Source organism: Loxodonta africana, chromosome X (genome assembly GCF_030014295.1).
Source record: "Loxodonta africana isolate mLoxAfr1 chromosome X, mLoxAfr1.hap2, whole genome shotgun sequence".
NCBI classification, from domain to species: Eukaryota; Metazoa; Chordata; class Mammalia; order Proboscidea; family Elephantidae; genus Loxodonta; species Loxodonta africana.
In genome coordinates, this window is record NC_087369.1 from 76249083 (window position 1) to 76268344 (window position 19262).

At 39.7% G+C, this 19262-nt stretch overlaps 1 protein-coding gene across 2 annotated transcripts in view; it reads right to left on the minus strand.

The window, feature by feature from the left end:
- OPHN1 (oligophrenin 1) overlaps positions 1–19262 on the minus strand; it is a 558532-nt gene that overhangs the window by 40856 nt on the left and 498414 nt on the right. For both annotated transcript variants that reach the window (XM_064278400.1, XM_064278398.1), the window contains exon 20: positions 9981–10128. In XM_064278400.1, coding sequence (XP_064134470.1) covers positions 9981–10128 — 148 coding nt within the window. The remainder of the gene's footprint in view (positions 1–9980; positions 10129–19262) is intronic.

Here is a 19262-nt window from a genome sequence, read left to right on the forward strand (position 1 = left end):
CCTTTGTAGTGGATTTAACTTTAAAGTCTATTTTGTCAGAAATTAATATTGCCACTCCTGCTCTTTTTGGCTTGTTGTTTGCTTGATATATATTTTTTCCATTCCTTGAGGTTTAGTTTGTTTGTGTCTTTATGTCTATGATGTGTCTCCTGCAGGCAGTGTATACACAGATTCTGTTTTCTTATCCATTCTGCCGCTCTTTGTTTCTTTATTGGTGCATTTAGTTCATATACATTCAGTGTAATTATTGATAGGTATGAGTTTAAAAAAAAAATTTTTTTAATGAGTTTAGTGCTGTCATTTTGATGTCTTTTTTGTGTGTTGTTGACAGTTCCTTTGTTCCACTTAATTTTCTGTGCTGTGTAGTTTGTCTTTATTTTTCATCTCTTCCACTGTTGTTGATTTTGTATTTGCTGAGTTTTTATATTTTTCTTGTTTTTTTTAGTTTGATGTGTAGCGTTGTCAGTTTCCTTTGTGGTTACCTCAATATTTACCCCTACTTTTCTCAGTTTAAACCAATCTTTTCTTTATATTGCCCTGACTTCCTCTCCGTATGAAAGATCTATGACCACACTTGTAGTCCCTCTTTTTTGTTTTAATGTTTTCATCTTTCACATATTGATGTCTCTGTTTCCCTATTTTTAGTGTTTCTGCTTTGTTTTATTTTTGTGACTTTCCTATCTGGGTTTGTATCTGGTTGCTCTGTCCTGTGTTCTAGTCTTGGGTTGTTTTCTGGTATTATTGACTTTCTAACTGGAGGACTCCCTTTAGTATTTCCTGTAATTTTGGTTTGGATTTTGCAAATTCCCTAAACTTCTGTTCATCTGGAAATGTCCTAATTTCACTATCATATTTGAGAGACAGTTTTGCTGAATATATAATTCTTGATTGGTGATTTTTTTCCTTCAAGGCTTTATATATGTCAGCCCATTGCCTTCTTGCCTGCATGATCTCTGCTGAGTAGTCCGAGTTTAGTCTTATTGGCTCTTCTTTATAGATGGCTTTTCGTTTATTCCTAGGTGCTCTTAAAATTCTCTCTTTATGCTTGGTTTTGTCAAATTTGATTATAATATATCTTGGTGACTTTCTTTGGGGATCTACCTTGTGTGGGATTCCATGAGCATCTTGGATAGTTATCTTGTCATCTTTCACAATATCTGGGAAGTTTTCTGCCCTCCCTTTCTGGTATTCCAATCACTCATAGGTTATTCCTCTTGATAGAGTCTCACATAATTCTTAGGGTTTCTTCATTTTTTAAAATTCTTTTATCTTATTTTTCCTCAAATAAGTTGCTGTCAAGTGCTTTGTCTTCAATCTCACTAATTCTGACTTCCATTGCTTCAATTCTGCTCCTATGACTTTCTATTGAATTGTCTAATTCTGAAATTTCTTATTAATCTTCTGGATTTCTGTTTGCTGTCTCTCTATGGATTCTTGCAGCCTGTTAAATTTGTCATTATGCTCTTCTATAATCTTCTTAAGTTCCTCTATTGCTTTATCTATGTGTTCCTTGGCTTGTTCTGCATTTTGCCTGATTGCCTTCCTGATTTCTTGAAAAGTTCAGTATGTTAATCTTTTGTATTCTACCTCCAGTGATTCCAAGAAATTTTCTTCCTCCAGAAGATTTCTTGATTCTTTGTTTTGGTCACTTTTGCTGAAGCCATCATGGTCTCCCTCTTTTTGTGATCTGATATTGACTGTTGTCTCTGAGCCATCAATAAGTTATTATGTTTATTTATTTTATGTTTACTTATTGTGTCCTAGCTTCTTGTTTTGTTTTGTTTTGATATGCCCAAATATGCTGCTTGTGTGAGCTAGTTTGATTATTGGTACCTTTGAAGCTCTAGTGTCCTGTCACCAGGTGGTTAGATCTGTTACTATGTATGTGAGCCTAGGAGTCCATTTACTTTTCTTGTATGGATTCAGCTCAGGTGGCCAGGTAGCCGGTCACCAAGTATGTGGTGTAGGCTCTCACTTAGAGTCCTATAAGGGCATGGGTGATTGGAGTAGTCACAGGTACCTGGCTGCAGTAGAGGGTCATGCACTGATCAAGGCCGGTGGCTGACCCCTGCCCCTGTGTGTCTGGGAGGAAAGTGAGTCCCTGTTCCTTAGAGTGTGTAGATGAGTTGGTTTTGCAGGCGGACTATGGGCACCCAAAGGCTGTAATGACTGGGAGGCACCACTTATTTTTGTACCCCTGTCACAGGTGGCTAGGTGGAGTCACCAGTCCTCAGGCCCCTGATGTGGATAGGTGAGGACCCTGCTTAACTGGCAGAGTGGTGTCAAATGTCACGAACCTGCCACTCCACTATATAGCTGATACAGATGAAGTTAGGCTTCAGGTACTATACTAATGAGGGCCTACGTTGTTGAAATGGTCCCATGCAGGTCTATGCAGGGGCGAAAGGCATTCAGAGTCTGTGAACCTCTTATGCCTGTGCCTAGGCAAATGAGCTGTGCCTGCCCTGAGTTCCTGGCTTAGGGAAGCTGGCAGATTATTTTTTTCCTTGTTTGTTTAATTGTTCCCTCTCCAAGGCCTGGAGAATGGCTTAGGGTGTGTGATGGGTCCTACTTCTGGCCCAGGGGATGCGGCAATCACTGAAGCCAGCCTGGGACCTGGTGCAGAGAAGGAAGGAGGCAGGTAAATTGGAGAGAGGTTTTTCCCAAACAGGGTGTCTTTTGATCTGTGTGGCAGGTTAGATGCATGTACTTATCTTTTGCCAATTGACCGCTGCTTTTCATTAGTTCTGGAGGCTTGAGTAGACTCTCCGCTGCTTGGTCTCTTCCGATGTGGAAAACGCATCCCAATTGCCACTGCTTACCTCACTCCACATGCCAGCTGATCTGGCTTGTAGGGTGCTGGTTCCTACCAGCTCAGGTCTGGCAACTCCTCTCTGCTTCTGAACCGTCTCTCCCTCCCCCTGCCACTCAGTCGAATTCCTCAACTTTGCCTTTGATGTTCAGGGCTCCTAGATTGTCATATATAATCAATTCACTTGTTTTTTTGGGTCTTTGTTGTAAGAGGGATCACAGGAAGCGTCTGATCACTCCGCTATCTTGGCCCCATCTCCTGTTTTGTTTTTTTTAGGAGTGATGGCGGTATTATGGTTTTGGCTAAGAAAGAGACCTTATCTTTTGGAGATACTGTGGGCAAAGGACCTACTTATACCCCAAGTAAGGTGGCTTTTGTCCTTGGCTCTGGAGAAATAACTCTTAGAGCTATTGGGGTACCTTGGTCTGGGACTTCCAGGTCACAGTTGAGGGTGTGTGCTGGTGAGTGGGGGCCGGTCAGACCAGAAAAGATTCACACTGGAGGCCAATATCAACTAGCCCCAGGAGTCATGATTTAGCTTACCATGCATAAGTGGCTGATAAAAGCTCTGAACAGGGAGGCTGAGAGAGCTTCCTGTTTGATGAGAACACCTGCTCTCAGGAGGCTGGTGCGTCCACTGGGATATGGCAGCTTCATGTTGGGAACCCACCCAGACCTTGCCCTATGTGTCTCTTTATTTGTATTCTTTTAGGGTACAATAAATCTGAGGCGTAAGTATAGTATATTCTCCATGAATTCTGTGAGACATTCCAGTGAATTATCAAATCCAAAGGGGCTGTGGGAGCCAGCAGATCAGAAAATAAGGGTACCATGTGGACTCCCAAGCTTGTGGCTGGTATCCTGAAGGGGTAAATGGGAAATCAGTTGCAAACTGATGGCCAGAAGGTCAGAAAATAAGGGTTTTGTGTGGACTCCTGAGCTTGCAGCTGGCATCCTTATAGGGTAGTAGGAAGACACCCCCGAATTGGTGGCCAGCACATCAGAAGTCTGGGGTGTTGTGTGGACTCCCCAAACTTGCAGCTGATGTCTACGTATTTGGCAGTCTGAAGGGCAGCATCCTTTTAACTTGTGAAGTCTGGCCTTGCTCCAGGGGGTAAGAGTCAGAGAGAGAGAGAGAGTGCCATGGGGGGGGTGGCTGGCAATGAGGATGGAGAAGTGGGAATGTGAGGACTGGGTCAATTTTCATGTTCTATGGATGGAATTCATGCTGATCCTTGCCACATAGATGCATACTAAAGCATTTATGCATGAAATGACAAGATGGTTGGGGCTGGGGTAAGGGTACAGATAAAACAAGATTGGCATGTGTTGGTAAATGTTGAAGCTGGGTGATGGAGCCAGGTGGCCATGACTGAATCCCAGTTCTGCTTCTTTCCAGCTGTGAGAACTTGGGCCAGTTCCCTAAGCTCTATGTGCCTCGATTTCCTCTTCAGAAAAATATGAATAGTCAGAATACCAATGACGATTTCATGAGATGATATACTTATTTCTGTGCCTGGTACATAATAAACACTTAATGATTGGTAGTTATTATTTATATTATTATCCTCCAAGTGAGCAGTGAGGCAAAAGTTTCCATGTGTGGAAGAAGGGCTAAGTCTTGCTACAAAGACTTTTTCCCCCAGAAAGTTTTCTTCTACTTGGGAATTTCTCACTAACACTGCTGCTGCCACCATAGGAGCTGGAGACAAGGGGAGTTCCCTGGTAGCAATGATCCCAGAGTAGATACATGGCCCTTCTTTTATTAACCCTAGTACAATTCTGATAAGGCTGGAGCAGTCAAACAAAGAATTACCAAAGGCTCACAAATAATGGCAGGGACGTAAGCGCAAGAGTGCCACGGAACTAGACCACTTGGCCCCCAGGACATGCCTGATGGTAGGGGTCATCGTTAAACCTCCAGCACCCAGGAGTTAAACCTCAAGCATATCCTCCTTCTTAAAACAACAAAGGATACAGTGGCGTGAATTTTCCCACCTGCTTTAGGACAAATTTCTCGATTACAGATTCCTCTCTGAACGCTTCCTTTCTTCAGTGGAGAGACCCTAGTAACTTCTGTCCCTGCTCTCCTTTAGGATGGCAGAGATTGGCTTTTCCCTACGGGCCTCAACAGTTTATCATCACCATCTCAATACAGTATAAGGCCCAACCTTATATAAAAATGATCCAAAGATCTAGTCTCAGAGAGACCACTAACTTCCACATTCGAAAGGACCTTCTCCTGGCTCCAAAAAACAAGGGATGGAATGAGAAGCGCAACGGTGACTCGGACTAGGCCCTTCTACCATGGAAACCATTTTCCAGGTTCTGGGGTATGCCGAATAATAATAATGGTAAAAATGACAGTGATGATGATAGTGATAGTAATAACAATACCAGATTCCAGGCCCTGCTCTAAGTGTTTTTCAAAGGTCTCATGTAATCATCAAAACAACTCTATAAACTAGGAAGCTTTTATTAGCCCGTTTTACAGAAAAGGAATCTAAGGCACAGAGAAGCTCAATGTTACAAAGCTAACAAGTGGCAAAGCCAGGTTTCAAATCTTGAAGTCTGTTCTCTGAGTCCATACTCTTAAACTACACTATAACATGTTTTCTTCTATTAAGAAAGATGATGGATTCATTATAGTAGAATTCTCAAACTAGGAAAGTTCCAGGGAGTCCATGAACCTCTTAAAATTTTATGCAAAATTTTATACATATTTATGTAAATTTTTTCTAGAGACTATTCATTGCTCCCGTCAGGTACTAAGACTTCAATGTCATCCTCTTTCTCTAACCAGTAATCTTTTTCCAGACCAGCTTCAGAAACTGCGGAACTGGGAGTGAATCAGGATCAGGAAGGGAGGCCTCACAAATAGGCAAGTGGCCAACCCTTAACCTGGAGGCTTCTCTTCTATGGGTGGGTAAGTGGTAGGAAAGAGCTCTGAGAGGTTGCATGCTGGTCCCACAGGAAAGATAGATCAATTATTATAATACAAGTAGAACTATGTATATAAGTGCTTTGAGGAGAACAGCACTATTCTGTCCGCAGGGACTGAAGAAGGTTATATAAAAAAGATAACATTTTAACTGGGCCTTGAATGATTGCAATAGGTGTGGAAAAGGCAAGAGGGCATTTCAGACAAAGAACAACTTGGAGGAGTGAAAGATCATGGTTTGTCTAACCACTATGCCACCAGGGCTCCAAGAAGGAAGAGGTAGATACTAATAATAATTTAGTGTGGCCTGAGCATAAGAACCAATTTGAGATGAAAAGGGTGGGAAGTTGGAGATGAGCTTGATAAATAGGGTTGGGGCTATATATCATGAAAGCCATAAATGCCACACTCAAGAGTATGAACTTCATCCTTGGACCACAGAGGACCGTGATTCATTCTCATTCTCTCTCTCATCAGGGAAGTGGCATTATCAAATGTGTGTTTATAAAATATCCCTTTGGATTCATTATGAGAAGTTGATTGGACAAGAAAGACGAGGTAGGAAGATAAGATATGGGACTGCTAATGAAAAGTATCTAAACTAGAGCAGAAACTGTGAAGAGAAGACAGATTCAAGAGATGTTAAGGAGGTGGAATGGATAGGGCTTGGGTATAGGGGTGTGAAGGAGTCCATGATAATGTTGGTAGGACTCACTGAGATACTGTATAGAAGAGGAGTAACAAGTTTGAGGGTAATAGAATGAGATACTACTGGGGAAGAACAGTGGTGAGTAGGATTGGTTGATCCCTCAGAACAGTGTTCAGACAGGTTATGAGAAGTACAATATTATAGTAGACAAATCAGCTTTGTAATAAAGTAGATAGGTATGGGTGCAAATTGCTGTTCTATTATTTAGTTGCTGTGTGAATTGGGCAAACTACTCACTGTCTCTGTGACTCCAATGACTTGACTATAAAACAGGGATCATCATACCTATCTCACATGGGAAAATGATGAAGGTTAAATGAGATTAGGAATTCACACCCATTAGGATGGTAATTATAAAAAAGATGGACAATAACAAATATTAGTAAGGATGTGGAAAAATTGGAACCCTCATACATTACTGTTAAGAAAGTAAAATGGTACAGCAGCTTTGAAAAACAGCCTGGCCATGCTTCAAAAGTTTAAACATAGGTTACCATATGACCCAGCAATTCCACTTTTAGGTAGAGACTCAAGATAATTGAAAACATATGTCCATACAAAAACTTGTACATGAGTGTTCATAGCAGTATTATTCATAATTGCCAACAAGCGGAAAGAACCCAAATGTCCATCCACAGATGAAAGAATAAAAAATGTGGTGCATACATACAATGAAGTGTTATCTGGTAATAACAAGACATGAAGTACTGACACATGCTATTACATGGATAAACCTTGAAAACATTATGCTAAGTCAAAGAAGCTAGCCACAAAAGACCACATATTGTATGACTCGTTTATATGAAAGGTCCATAATAGCCAAATCCATAGAGACAGAAAGCAGAATAGTGATTTCCAGGGGTTGAGGAGAGGGAGTAATTAGGGGTGACTGCTAATTGGTATAGGGTTTATTTTTCAGGTGACAAAAATGCTCTAAACTTAGATAGTGGCGATAGTTGCACAACTCTGAGAATATACTAAAACAATTGACTCATGCATTTTAAAAGGGTGAATTTTAGGCTATATGAATTATATTGCAACAAAAAATTGAAAAATTAAAAATTGAAAAGCAAAAGAGACATCTAGATTGGGTAGCCCCATTGGAGTTCTGGCACAAAGCCCTCATCACACAGTGTGGAAAACTAAGACCCACAGAGAGGAAGTGAGTGGCCCAAGTCACTTAGTAAGCTGGTGGCTGAGCTGAAATCAGACTCCAGGTCTCCTAAAACCTAGTTCATTCATTTATTGCACAGGTGTTGTGTTAGCTGCTAGGGATATAGTATAAAGAAAACAAAACTAAACTAAACCAAAGTTCCTGCTGGCTTAGAGGTTATATTCTCTGATGTGTATTTGGAGAGATTATGAATGGAAAATTTAACAAATTTATTCCATAAAATATGAGATTATGGGACAACAGAGTAGGCATTTCATGTTCCGTTCCACCTTCCCCGGATATCAGTTCACCTCCTTCTCAATGAAGGCTGGGTGATGCCTTTCTCTTCATTATTCTTTATACACTCATTCAACAAATATTTACTTAACATATACAATATGTAAAAGGAATGGATCTTACACTCTAATGGGAAAAACAGATACTAAACATGTGAACAAATCATGGAAGGTGATATGAATGAAATAAAGCAGTGTAAAGTGATAGGGAGTGATTGGGAAAGGAGAAAGAACTATTTAACTAGAGTACTCAGGGGTCTCCATGAGGAGGTAATATTTAGCAATGACCTGAGTGAAGGAGTGGGCCTTCTGAACATCTGGAGGAAGAATGTTTAGGGCCAAGAGAATAGCAAATACAAAGGCCCTTAAGTAGGTTTGGCACAGCAAGATCAATGAAGTTAGAACAGAGAGAAAAAAGGGACAGTGAGATAGTGAAGATGAAAAATAAAGGTCAGAGAGGTGAGCTGGGACCACATCATGCAGAATAAAACATCAATTTTATTCCAAATATGAAGAGAAGCCACTGAAAGTTTGGAGCAGGGGAAATGCCATGATCTGACTTACATTTTTAAAATGATACACATTTTAATGAGTGCTGAGGAGAATGGATTATAGGCAAAAAAGAAAGCAAGAATACCAATTAAGAGGCTACTACAGTCATCTAGGGTGCTCTGGTGGTGCAGTGGTTAAGCACTTGGCTGCTAACTAAAAGGTCTGTGGTTTCGAACCCATCAGCCACTCTGTGGGAGAAAGATGGGGCTGCTTCCATAGATTACAGCCTTGGAAACTCTATGGCGCAGTTCTACTCTGTCCTATAAGGTCTCTATAAGTTGGAATCGACTCGATGGCAAGGGGTACAGTCATCTAGGTAACAGTGGAAAGTAGCAGGATATAGCATATAATTTGCATGTAGAGGCAATGGGAATTGTTGATGGATTAGGTGTGAGGTGAAAGGGGAATCAAGGATGATTCCAAAGTTTTTTACCTTAGCAATTGGGTAACCTGTACTGTCAATTACTTAGATGGGGGAGACCAGAAGAGGAGCAGACTGAGAAAGAGTAGGGAATCAAGAGTTGTGTTTTGTCAATTTGAGATACCTGTAAGTAATCCAAGGAGTGCTGTTGGGCAGGGAATTTGAGTTGGGAGTAGAAGGGTGATATCAGTCTTAACGATATAAATTTGGGAATCATCCTCAACATTTAAATGATATTTAAAAACATGATATCGAATGAGATCACACAGGAAAAGGCACAGACAGAGAAGAGGGTGGAGAAAAAAGCTCTGGGACCATCCAATATTTAGCAGTTGGGAAGAGAAGGAAAACTAGCAAAGGAGACTGACCAGGAATGTTTAATGAGGTCGAAGGAGAATTTGGTCTCCTGAAAGCCAAGTGAATAAAGTGTTTCCAGAAGGAGGAGTCAGCCAATTGTGTCAAATGCTGCTAAACTGAGTATAGTGAAGACACTGGAGTGGCCATTTGATTTGGCCATATGGGGAGTACTGGTAACCTTGACAAGAGTAGTCCTAATGCAGCAGTGGGGGCAGAAGCCCATGTAGAATGGATGGAGTCTCCATACTAGAAATTATTCCATTGAATGGCATTTCTTTGTTGGCCTATCTCTCTCTCCCTTTAGCTTGTAAACTTTTTGAGGCCAGGGACTGTGACTTAATTCTACCTAGCACCTAGTACAGTACCTGGCACATAGTAGGTATTCAACCTATGTTAGTCAAATTTGAATGTAAAATATTAAGAAAGCAACTTGCTCACCCATTTCAATTTATTGGGGCACAGATCTAAGAACATCTTGGATCCTCCACTGGCCTCCTAAGACATCATGGTAGCTTCCTTTCCAAGCTCATTCCTGTCCTATCTACTTCCAAGGGACTGGGAACAAATTACCTCCTGGGTACAGACGGTCCAAATTTTGCTTCCCCTGGCTGCTTTTAAACCCAAGAGCCAGGAAAGATCTTTTGTGTGGAGAAAAATGGCTACTCCCCCACTTCAGCCCTTCAAGATCTTCCTTGTGTCTAATTACCATTCAGAAGCTAAGGGTAATCTCAGTACTGACCTTTACTTTCATGCAGGGAAGAAGTATAGAAAACTGTCCTTTCCCGCAGCAAGCGCTTTGAAATTGTGATTGGTTTGTGTCTTCTTGCCGTCACTCGAGGCGGAGGCACTGGGGGTGCAGTGCTTTCCTCAGGTGGACCTGAATAGATCTGTGGAGGGGGAAGATATGCAGCAAACAATTAGAAAGATTAAGTTTTTACTTCCTTAATGATACCTACCAGGTGATGCCTGCCAGGATTACATCTAGAGTTGGCCATACTAATACTAATATGACTAAAGGAATTGGAAGGCTTTCTTAATCACTCCAGCTACCAGCAAGTTTAGAGATCTCCTACCATTCTCAAGGCACAGGGCCTAGCACTTCCTGGCATGGAGTTAAAAATGTAGACAAAAGACTGCAACATCAGTCCTGGATTTTCACTTAAGTCTGGGGGACCTTAGGCAAGTTATCTCCCTTCTCCGAGCCTCAGCTTTCTCATCTGTAACATGGGGATATTACCATCTACCTCACAGTGTGTAGCGAGAATCAAGTGACAAGGGTTGTCAAGGTGCTTTGTATGGGTGGAGGGTGATGGTGTGGAAGGAGGCTAAAAACACCCACATGCACACATACACACATGCATTCAATATATTTGAAAGGATACCAAAGAAACTGGTTAGACTGTTTGCCTCAAGGCAGGAGTAATGGGTGGCTGGGGAAAGGGGGGAGGCAAACTTATCTTGTTGCTCTTGTTAAATTTCATACTCTGTGTGCATTACCTATTCAAAACTAAATTAAAATAAAATAGGCAAAATCAAAGTGTCTTGGAAGCTATAAAGAGTGCTGGAGGAGGGAGGGAGCAGCTGTGGTTAAAAATTTTATATAGTACTTTATCTGTACTTGAGGAGTTTCCTCTATCTGGAGACTGACCTTTTAGCCAGACTACACACACTTTGGGAAGATACACATACCTGGTGAGGGAAGAAGATGACTACTGCTTAGCCAGTGGGAATAACTAAATCAACCCTAATTTTATCAGTAATGAGTCAACATAGGCTGGATAATCTTGGAATTTATATAACTTGGAACAAAATGCAAGCCTGTATAAAGGCTGGTCAATGATAAGAACAACACAAAAACAATCACAGGGCAGCACATGTTTCATGACACACAGAAGAGAGACTATGACATAGCAACAAGCAGATGAACTTTGAGGTGGTACAGTTCTAGGTCAGATTCCTGGTTCCACCACCATTAGTAGTCATATACAAAATACCCTTGAGCATCTTTTCAGTCACTATGGTAGTTACAAATATTCTTTGCTATTCTTCAAACACATCAGTGCCTCTGCATTGGCTGTTTATTCTACCTGGAGTGCCCTCTCCAAATACCCATATAGCTTGCTCTCTTGATTCCTTCAGGATTCAGCTTGAATATGCCCTTTTCATTAAGGCCTTCCAGGTTATTGTATCTAAAATTTGACACTCTTCTGTCTATCCAATGCTTCCTAGGCCCCTCCCTGTTTGATGTTTTTTCTCCTTGGCATTTAGTGCTTTTGAAAATAGCATATATTTTACATATTTATTTTGTTTGTTGTCTGTCTTACACAATAGAGTGTAAGCTACGTGAAGACATATCTGCCTTTTTTTCTGCTATATCTCCAGCACCTATAAGAGTGCCTGGAATTTCTGGGTCAAAAGATAAACACGATCAAAATTCTGATTCTAGAAGGCCAAATTTTCCACTGAAAACACACAATAGCTACTTCTTCCGGTCAAGATAGGGCAACAGGGATTAGTTTTATACCCTCTGCCTAAAGCAACTAAAAAAACTGGAGTAAATATATGTGACAATGATTTTAAAGGAACTGAAAATCAGGCAATAAAGGACAACAATCAGAGTGATAGGGAAAACAAATGAGGTGAGTCTGATGACTGTCCCAGCTTACTACCTGGAGAGAATTTGCAGGCCTTAGTGGAGGGAGGAGGAACCCAGATGAAGCCCAGAAGTCTCCCTAATTTGAGGAGATGGAGTTGGGAGTATGGGGAAGCCAAGGAAGCTAGAGTTTGCAGGGCAAAGTACTGGGGAGGAGATAGCTGCACACATAGGGAGACAGCACAGGTGACCTGCAGGGGTCTCTGTTTACGCTTTAGTGGAGTACTTATCAGCATGTATGTGTAAGGAAAAAAACCACATGATAGGAATAAAGGGAACAATTACCTAATATGACAGGGGGGCAGGAATAGCTCTTGTTCTCATCCACCAAAATGGAAAATCAAATAATTCACAGGGCATTGGGTGGAGCACACAGATGGGCTTTGCCTCAACAACGAAGAAAAATTAACCATAGACTAAACACTGCTTGTTTTCTGCCTTAACAAAATTTAAAAGAAAGACTTTAAAGCATCAAGCTGGTTTTCAGCAACTTAACTGCATCCAGAAGAAAGCTCAAGGATATTATTTATAGAAGTATAAAAATCGCCAACACTCAAGAAGGTAAAATTCACAATGTCTTGCACCCAATCAAAAATTACCATAAATAACTTTTTAAATAGCCCATGGGTCAAAGAAGAAAACAAAAAGGGAAATCAAAATGTATTTTAAGCTAAATGAGCATGAAAACACTACCTATTAGAATTTGTGGGGTGCCTCTAAAGCAGTATATAGGGAGAAATTTACAGCACTAACACCTAACTTAGAAAAGAAGCAAGGTCTCACATGAGAAAAGCATTGGATAGACAGAAGAGTGTCAAATTTTAGATACAATAACCCGGAAGGCCTCACCTCATGGAAATCATGGAAATCACCTCTGATTTCCACATTGAGAAAATAAAAGAAGAGCAAATTAAACCCAAAGTAAGAAGAAGAAATGAAATAATAAAAATTAGAGTGGAAATCAATAAAACTGAAACAGAAGCACAATAAAGAAAATCAATGAAACAAAAACCAGATTTTTGATAAAATATAAAAAAATTGCTAAACGTCTAGGCAAACTTATCAGAAAGTGAGATAAAGAAAAAACAAACGCATTGCCATCGAGTCGATTCCGACTCATGGTGTCCCTATAGGACAGAGCAGAACTGCCCCATAGAGTTTCCAAGGAGTGCCTGGTGGATTTGAACTGCCAACCTCTTGGTTAGCAGCCATAGCGTTTAACACCACTAGCATTTCTGAAAGTCAGACGGAAGACGCTAATTACCAATACCAGAAATGAGAGGTAACATCACTACAGATTCTACAGATATTAAGAGGATAAAAAGGGAATACTATGAACAACTTTATGCCGAATTATTTGACAACTTATGTGAAATGGACAAATTCCTTAAAAGGCACAAACTAGCAAAGCTCACTCAAAACTAAAAACATATCACCTGAATACCCCTATATCTATTAAGGAAATTGAAATTGTAGGTGGAAATTTTCCAGCAAGAAAGTTCCAGGCCCAAATGGCTTCACCAGTGAATTATACCAAATATTTAGGGAAGCATTAACACCAATCCTTTACAGACGCCTCCAGGAAATAGAGAAGAGGAGGTCACTTCAGAACACTACTTGATTACTTGATACTAAGACCAGACAAAGATATTACATGAAAACTATAGATCAATATCCCTCACAAACATCAACTCAAAAATTCTAAATTAAATATTAGTAAAGCAAATCAAACAATATATAAAAAAGAGTAATACATAAAGGCCAAGTGAAGCTTATTCCAGGAATACAAGATTGCTTCAACATTTGAAAATGAATCAATGTAATTTATCATATTAACAGCATAAACAGAAAACGATATTTTCACCTCAATAAACAAAAAAAAAATATTTGACAAAATCCAACATCCATTCCTCATAAAAACTCCAAGCAAACTAGGAATGAATGAAACTTCCATACCTGATAAAAAGCACCTATGAAATATGCTGCTTGATACTTTGATGGTGAAAGATTTAATGGTTCTCCTTAAGATCAGGAACAAAACAAGGATTTCTGTTCACTACTTCTATTCAACTTGTAATGGAAGTTCTAGTCAATCCAATGTGGAGAACAAGAGAAATAGAAGGCATCCAGATTGGAAAAGGAAGAAGTAAAAGTGTCTTTATTCATAGGCAACACAATCATCTATGTAGAAAATCTGATGAAATCTACAAAACAACTACTGAAATTAGTGATTTTAGCAAGGTTATAGACTATAAAATCAATATATAAAAATTAGTTCTATTTCCATACACAATTAAAAAAACATTGGAAATAAAAATATAAAACCATTTAAAATAGCACAGAAATATGAAATACTTAGGAAATAAATCAGACAAAAGGCACGCAAACGTGTACATTAAAAAAGTTTAAAATACTGCTGAGAGAAATTAAGAAAACCTAGATAAACAGAAAGACATATTTTGTTCACTGGTAGAAAGGCTCAATATTGTTAAGATGTAAATTTTCCCAAATCGACACGCAGATTGAACACAATCCTGACACCAGCAAGCTTTTATGTAGAAATTGACAAGCTGATTCTAAAATCAATAGGGAAACACAAGGGACCTGGAATAGCCAAAAACAACTGTGATGGTTAAGATTTTTTGTGAATTTGGCCAGGCCATGATTCTCAGTATTTTGGCAGCTGTATAATGTGATCACTTCCCTGTTGAAATTTGATGCGTTATCATCCCCATGATGAAATCCACTGAGTGGTACCAGAAGGGGTGGGGCCCGTGGCAGCTCATCACCCCCCTCAGCCTTCATCTCCCTGCCCTCCTTCACCTACTCACTTTCTGCTCGCCTTACCAGGGCTTTTGCTTGTTCTAGATCCTGCAGCTGGCTCCTGTTCATCTGACCTATGGTTCTTGGGACTTGGGCTAGCAGCTTGCCAGTGGTTTTGCCTGCCGATCATCGATCTTCACAGCCTATGGCAGCGCTGCTCTCCGGCCTGCTGTTCTTGGGTTTGCCAGCCCCTGCAGCTACGTGAATCAGGAGAATTCTCCTTCCTGCTTCATGGACTTGGGACTTACAGCCTTTAAAAATCATATGAGCCATTTTCTTGATTCAAATCCTTCTTTATATATATATGTGCTTTACTGGTTTTGCTTCTCTAGAGAACCCAGCCTAAGACAACAATCTTGAAAAAGAACAAATTTGGGAGGCTAACACTACCAGATTTCAAGACTTATTATAAAGCTACAATAATCAAGACAGTGTGGTATTAGCTTCAAGATAGATAAACATATCAATGGAATAGAATAGAAAGTTCTAGATAGATATGTATAAAGAAACATATAGACAACCGATTTTTTCACAGGCATAAAGATAATTCAGTGAGGAAAGGATAGTCTGTCTTGACAGCAAAAGGTGCTGAAACAATGGGGCATTCATATGCAAAAATGAACTTCAATCTATATCTTTTACCATATACAAGAATTATCTCAAAATGGATCACATACCTAAATGTAAAAGTTAAGCTATAAAAACTAGGAGAATATCTTTGTGACAATGGGATAGGCAAAGATTTCTTAGATATGATACCAAAAGCATGACTCATAAGAGAAAAACAAAAGATCAATAAACTGGACTTCATCGAATTTAAATACTTGTGCACTTCTAAAAGACACTATTAAGAGAATGAAAAGAAAAACAAGCCATACGCCAGGATAAAATATTTGCAAATCATATACAGGCATGCCTCATATATGCTGTGCGTTCAGTTTCAGGCCACCGCAATAAAGCAAATATTGCAATAAAGCAAGTCACGTGAATTTTTTTGGTTTCCCAGTGCATATATAAAAGTTATGTTTACACTATACTGTAGTCTATTAAGTGTGCAATAGCATTATGTCTAAAAAAACAATGTACAAACCTTAATTAAAAATTACTTTATTGCTTAAAAAGTGCTAACCATCATCTGAGCCTTCAGCTAGTCGTAATCTTTTTGCTGATGGAGGGTCTTGCCTCGATGTCAATGGCTGCTGACTGATCGGGTTGGTGGCTGCTGAAGGTTAGGGTGGCTGTGACAATTTCTTAAAATAATACAATAATGAGGTTTGCCACGACTGACTCTTCCTTTCATGAAAAATTTCTTTGTAGCATGTGATGCTGTTTGAGAGCATTTTACCCACAATAGAACTTCTTTCAAAATTGCAGTCTTCTGAAGCCCTGCCACTGCTTTATCAACTAAGTTTATGTAATATTCTAAATCTTCTGTTGTCATTTCAACAATGTTCACAGCATCTTCACCAGGAGTAGATTCCATCTCAAGAAACCACTTTCTTTGCTCATCCATAAGAAACAACTCCTCATCCACTACCGTTTTATCATGAGATTGCAGCAATTCAGTCCCATCTTCAGGTTCCACTTCTAATGCTAGTTCTCTTGCTATTTCTACCACATCTGCAGTTACTTCCTTCACTGCAGTCTCGAACCCTTCAAAGTCATCCATGAGAGCTGGAATTAACTTCTTCCAAACTCCTGTTAATGTTGATATTTTGACCTCTTCCCATGAATCCTGAACGTTGTCAATGGGATCTAGTATGGTGAATTTTTTCCAGGTTTTAAATTTACTTTGCCCAGATCCATCAGAAGAATCACTACCTATGGTAGCTATAGCCTAGTGAGATGTATTTCTTAAATAATAAGACTTGAAAATCAAAATTACTCCAAGATCCATGCGCTGCACAATGGATCTTATGTTAGCAATCATGAAAACAATGTTAATTTCCTTTTACATCTCCATCAGAGCTCTTGGGTGACCAGGTGCATTGTCAATGAGCAGTAATATTTTGAAAGGAATCTTTATTTCTGAGGAGTAGGTTCTCAAGAGTGGGCTTAAATATTCAATAAACCATGCCATAAACAGATATGCCATCATCCAGGCTTTGTTGTTCCATTTATAGAGCACAGCAGAGTAGATTTTGCATAATTCTTAAGGGGTCTAGAATCTTCAGAATGGCAAATATTGGTTTCAACTTAAAGTCACCAGTTACATTAGTCCCTAATGAGAGAATCAGCCTGCCCTTTGAAGCTTTGAAGCCAGACATTGACTTCTCCTCTCTAGTTAGGAACGTCCTAGATGGCATTTTCTTCCAATATAAAGCTGTTTTGTCTACATTGCAAATCTGTTGTTTAGTGTAGCCACCTTCATCAATTATCTTAGCTAGATCTTCTGGACAACTTGCTGCAGCTTCTACTTCAGAACTTGCTATTTCACCTTGCACTTTTTAAAAAAATATTTTTACTGTGCGTTAAGTAAGTGAAAGTTTACAAATTTTTATTGTGCTTTAAGCGAAAGTTTACAAATTTTTATTGTGCTTTAAGCAAAAGTTTACAAATTTTGATATAAAAAAATTTATATACACCTTGCTATATACTCCTAGATGCTCTCCCCCTAATGAGACAGCACACTCCTTCCCTCCACTCTTTTCGTGTCCATTCGGCCAGCTTCTGGCCCCCTCTGCCCTCTCATCTCCCCTCCAGAAAGGAGATAACCGTAAAGTCACATATGTCTACTTGATGCAAGAAGCTCACTCTTCACCAGTATCATTTTCTATCTCATAGTCCAGTCCAATCCCTGACTGAAGAGTTGGCTTTGGGAGTGGTTCCTGTCTTGGGCTCACAGAAGGTCTGGGGACCATGATCTCCAGGGTCCTTCTAGTATCAGTCAGACCATTAAGTCTGGTCTTTTTACAAGAATTTGGGGTCTGCATCCCACTGCTCTCCTGCACCCTCAGGGGCTCTCTGTTGTGTTCCCTGTCAGGGCAGTCATCGGCTGTAGCCGGGCACCATCTAGTTCTTCTGGTCTCAGGCTGATGAAGTCTCTGGTTTATGTGGCCCTCTCTCTCTCGGGCTCATAATTACCTTGTGTCTTTGGTGTTCTTCATTCTTCTTTGCTCCACATGGGTTGAGATCAATTGATGCATCTTAGATGGCTGCTTGCTAGCATTTAAGACCCGAGAAGCCACTCTCCAAAGTGGGATGTAGAATGTTTTCTTCATAGATTTTATTATGCCAATTGACCTAGATGCCCCCTGAAACCATGGTCCCCAAATCCCCAACCCTGCTACATTGACCTTCAAAGCATTCAGTTTATTCAGGAAACTGCTTTGGTTTTGGTTTAATCCGGTTGTGCCGACCTCTCCTGTATTGTGTGTTGGCTTTCCCTTCACCTAAAATAGTTCTTATCTACTATCAAACTAGTGAAAATCCCTCTTCCTCCCTCCCTCCCTCCCCACTCTCATAACCATCAATGAATATTTTCTTCTCTGTTTAAACTATTTCTCGAGTTCCTATAATAGTGGTCTCAAACAATATTTGTCCTTTTGCAACTAATTTCGCCAGCATAATGCCTTCCAGGTTCCTCCATGTTATGAAATGTTTCATAGATTCATTGTTGTTCTTAATCATTACATAGTATTCCATTATAGGAATATACCATAATTTATTTATCCATTCATCCGTTGATGGGCACCTTGGTTGCTTCCATCTTTTTGCTGTTGTAAACAGTGCTGCAATGAACATGGATGTGCATATATCTGTTCTTGTAAAGGCTCTTATTCCTCCAGGATATATTCCAAGGAGTGGGATTGCTGGATCATATGGTAGTTCTATTTCTAGCTTTTTTTTTCTTTTTTTTATTAATTTTTATTGAGCTTCAAGTGATATTTCTAGCTTTTCAAGGAAGTGCCAAATCATTTTTCTAAGTGGTTGTACCATTTTACATTCCCACCAGCAGTGTATAAGTGTTCCAGTCTCTCCACAGCCTCTCCAACATTTATTATTTTCTGTTTTTTGGATTCATGCCAGCCTTGTTGGAGTGAGATAGAATTTCATTTTAGTTTTGATTTGCATTTCTCCAATGGCTAATGATCATGAGCATTTCCTCATGTATCTGTTAGCTGTCTGAATGTCTTCTTTGGTGAAGTGCCTGTTCATATCCTTTACCCATTTTTTAATTGGGTTGTCTTTTTGTAGTTGAGTTTTTGCAGTATCATGTAGATTTTAGAGATCAGATGCTGATCAGAAATGTCATAGCTAAAAACTTTTTCCCAGTCTGCAGGGTAATCTTTTTACTCTTTTGGTGAAGTCTTTCAATGAGCATAGGTGTTTGATTTTTAGGAGCTCCAAGTTATCTAGTTTCTCTTCTGCATTGTTAGGAATGTTTTGTATACTGTTTATGCCATGTATTAGGGCTCCTAGCATTGTCCCTATTTTTTCTTCCATGTCTTTATCATTTTAGATTTTATATTTAGGTCTTTAATCCATTTGGAGTTAGTTTTTGTGCATGGTATGAGGTATGGGTCTTGTTCATTTTTTTGCAGA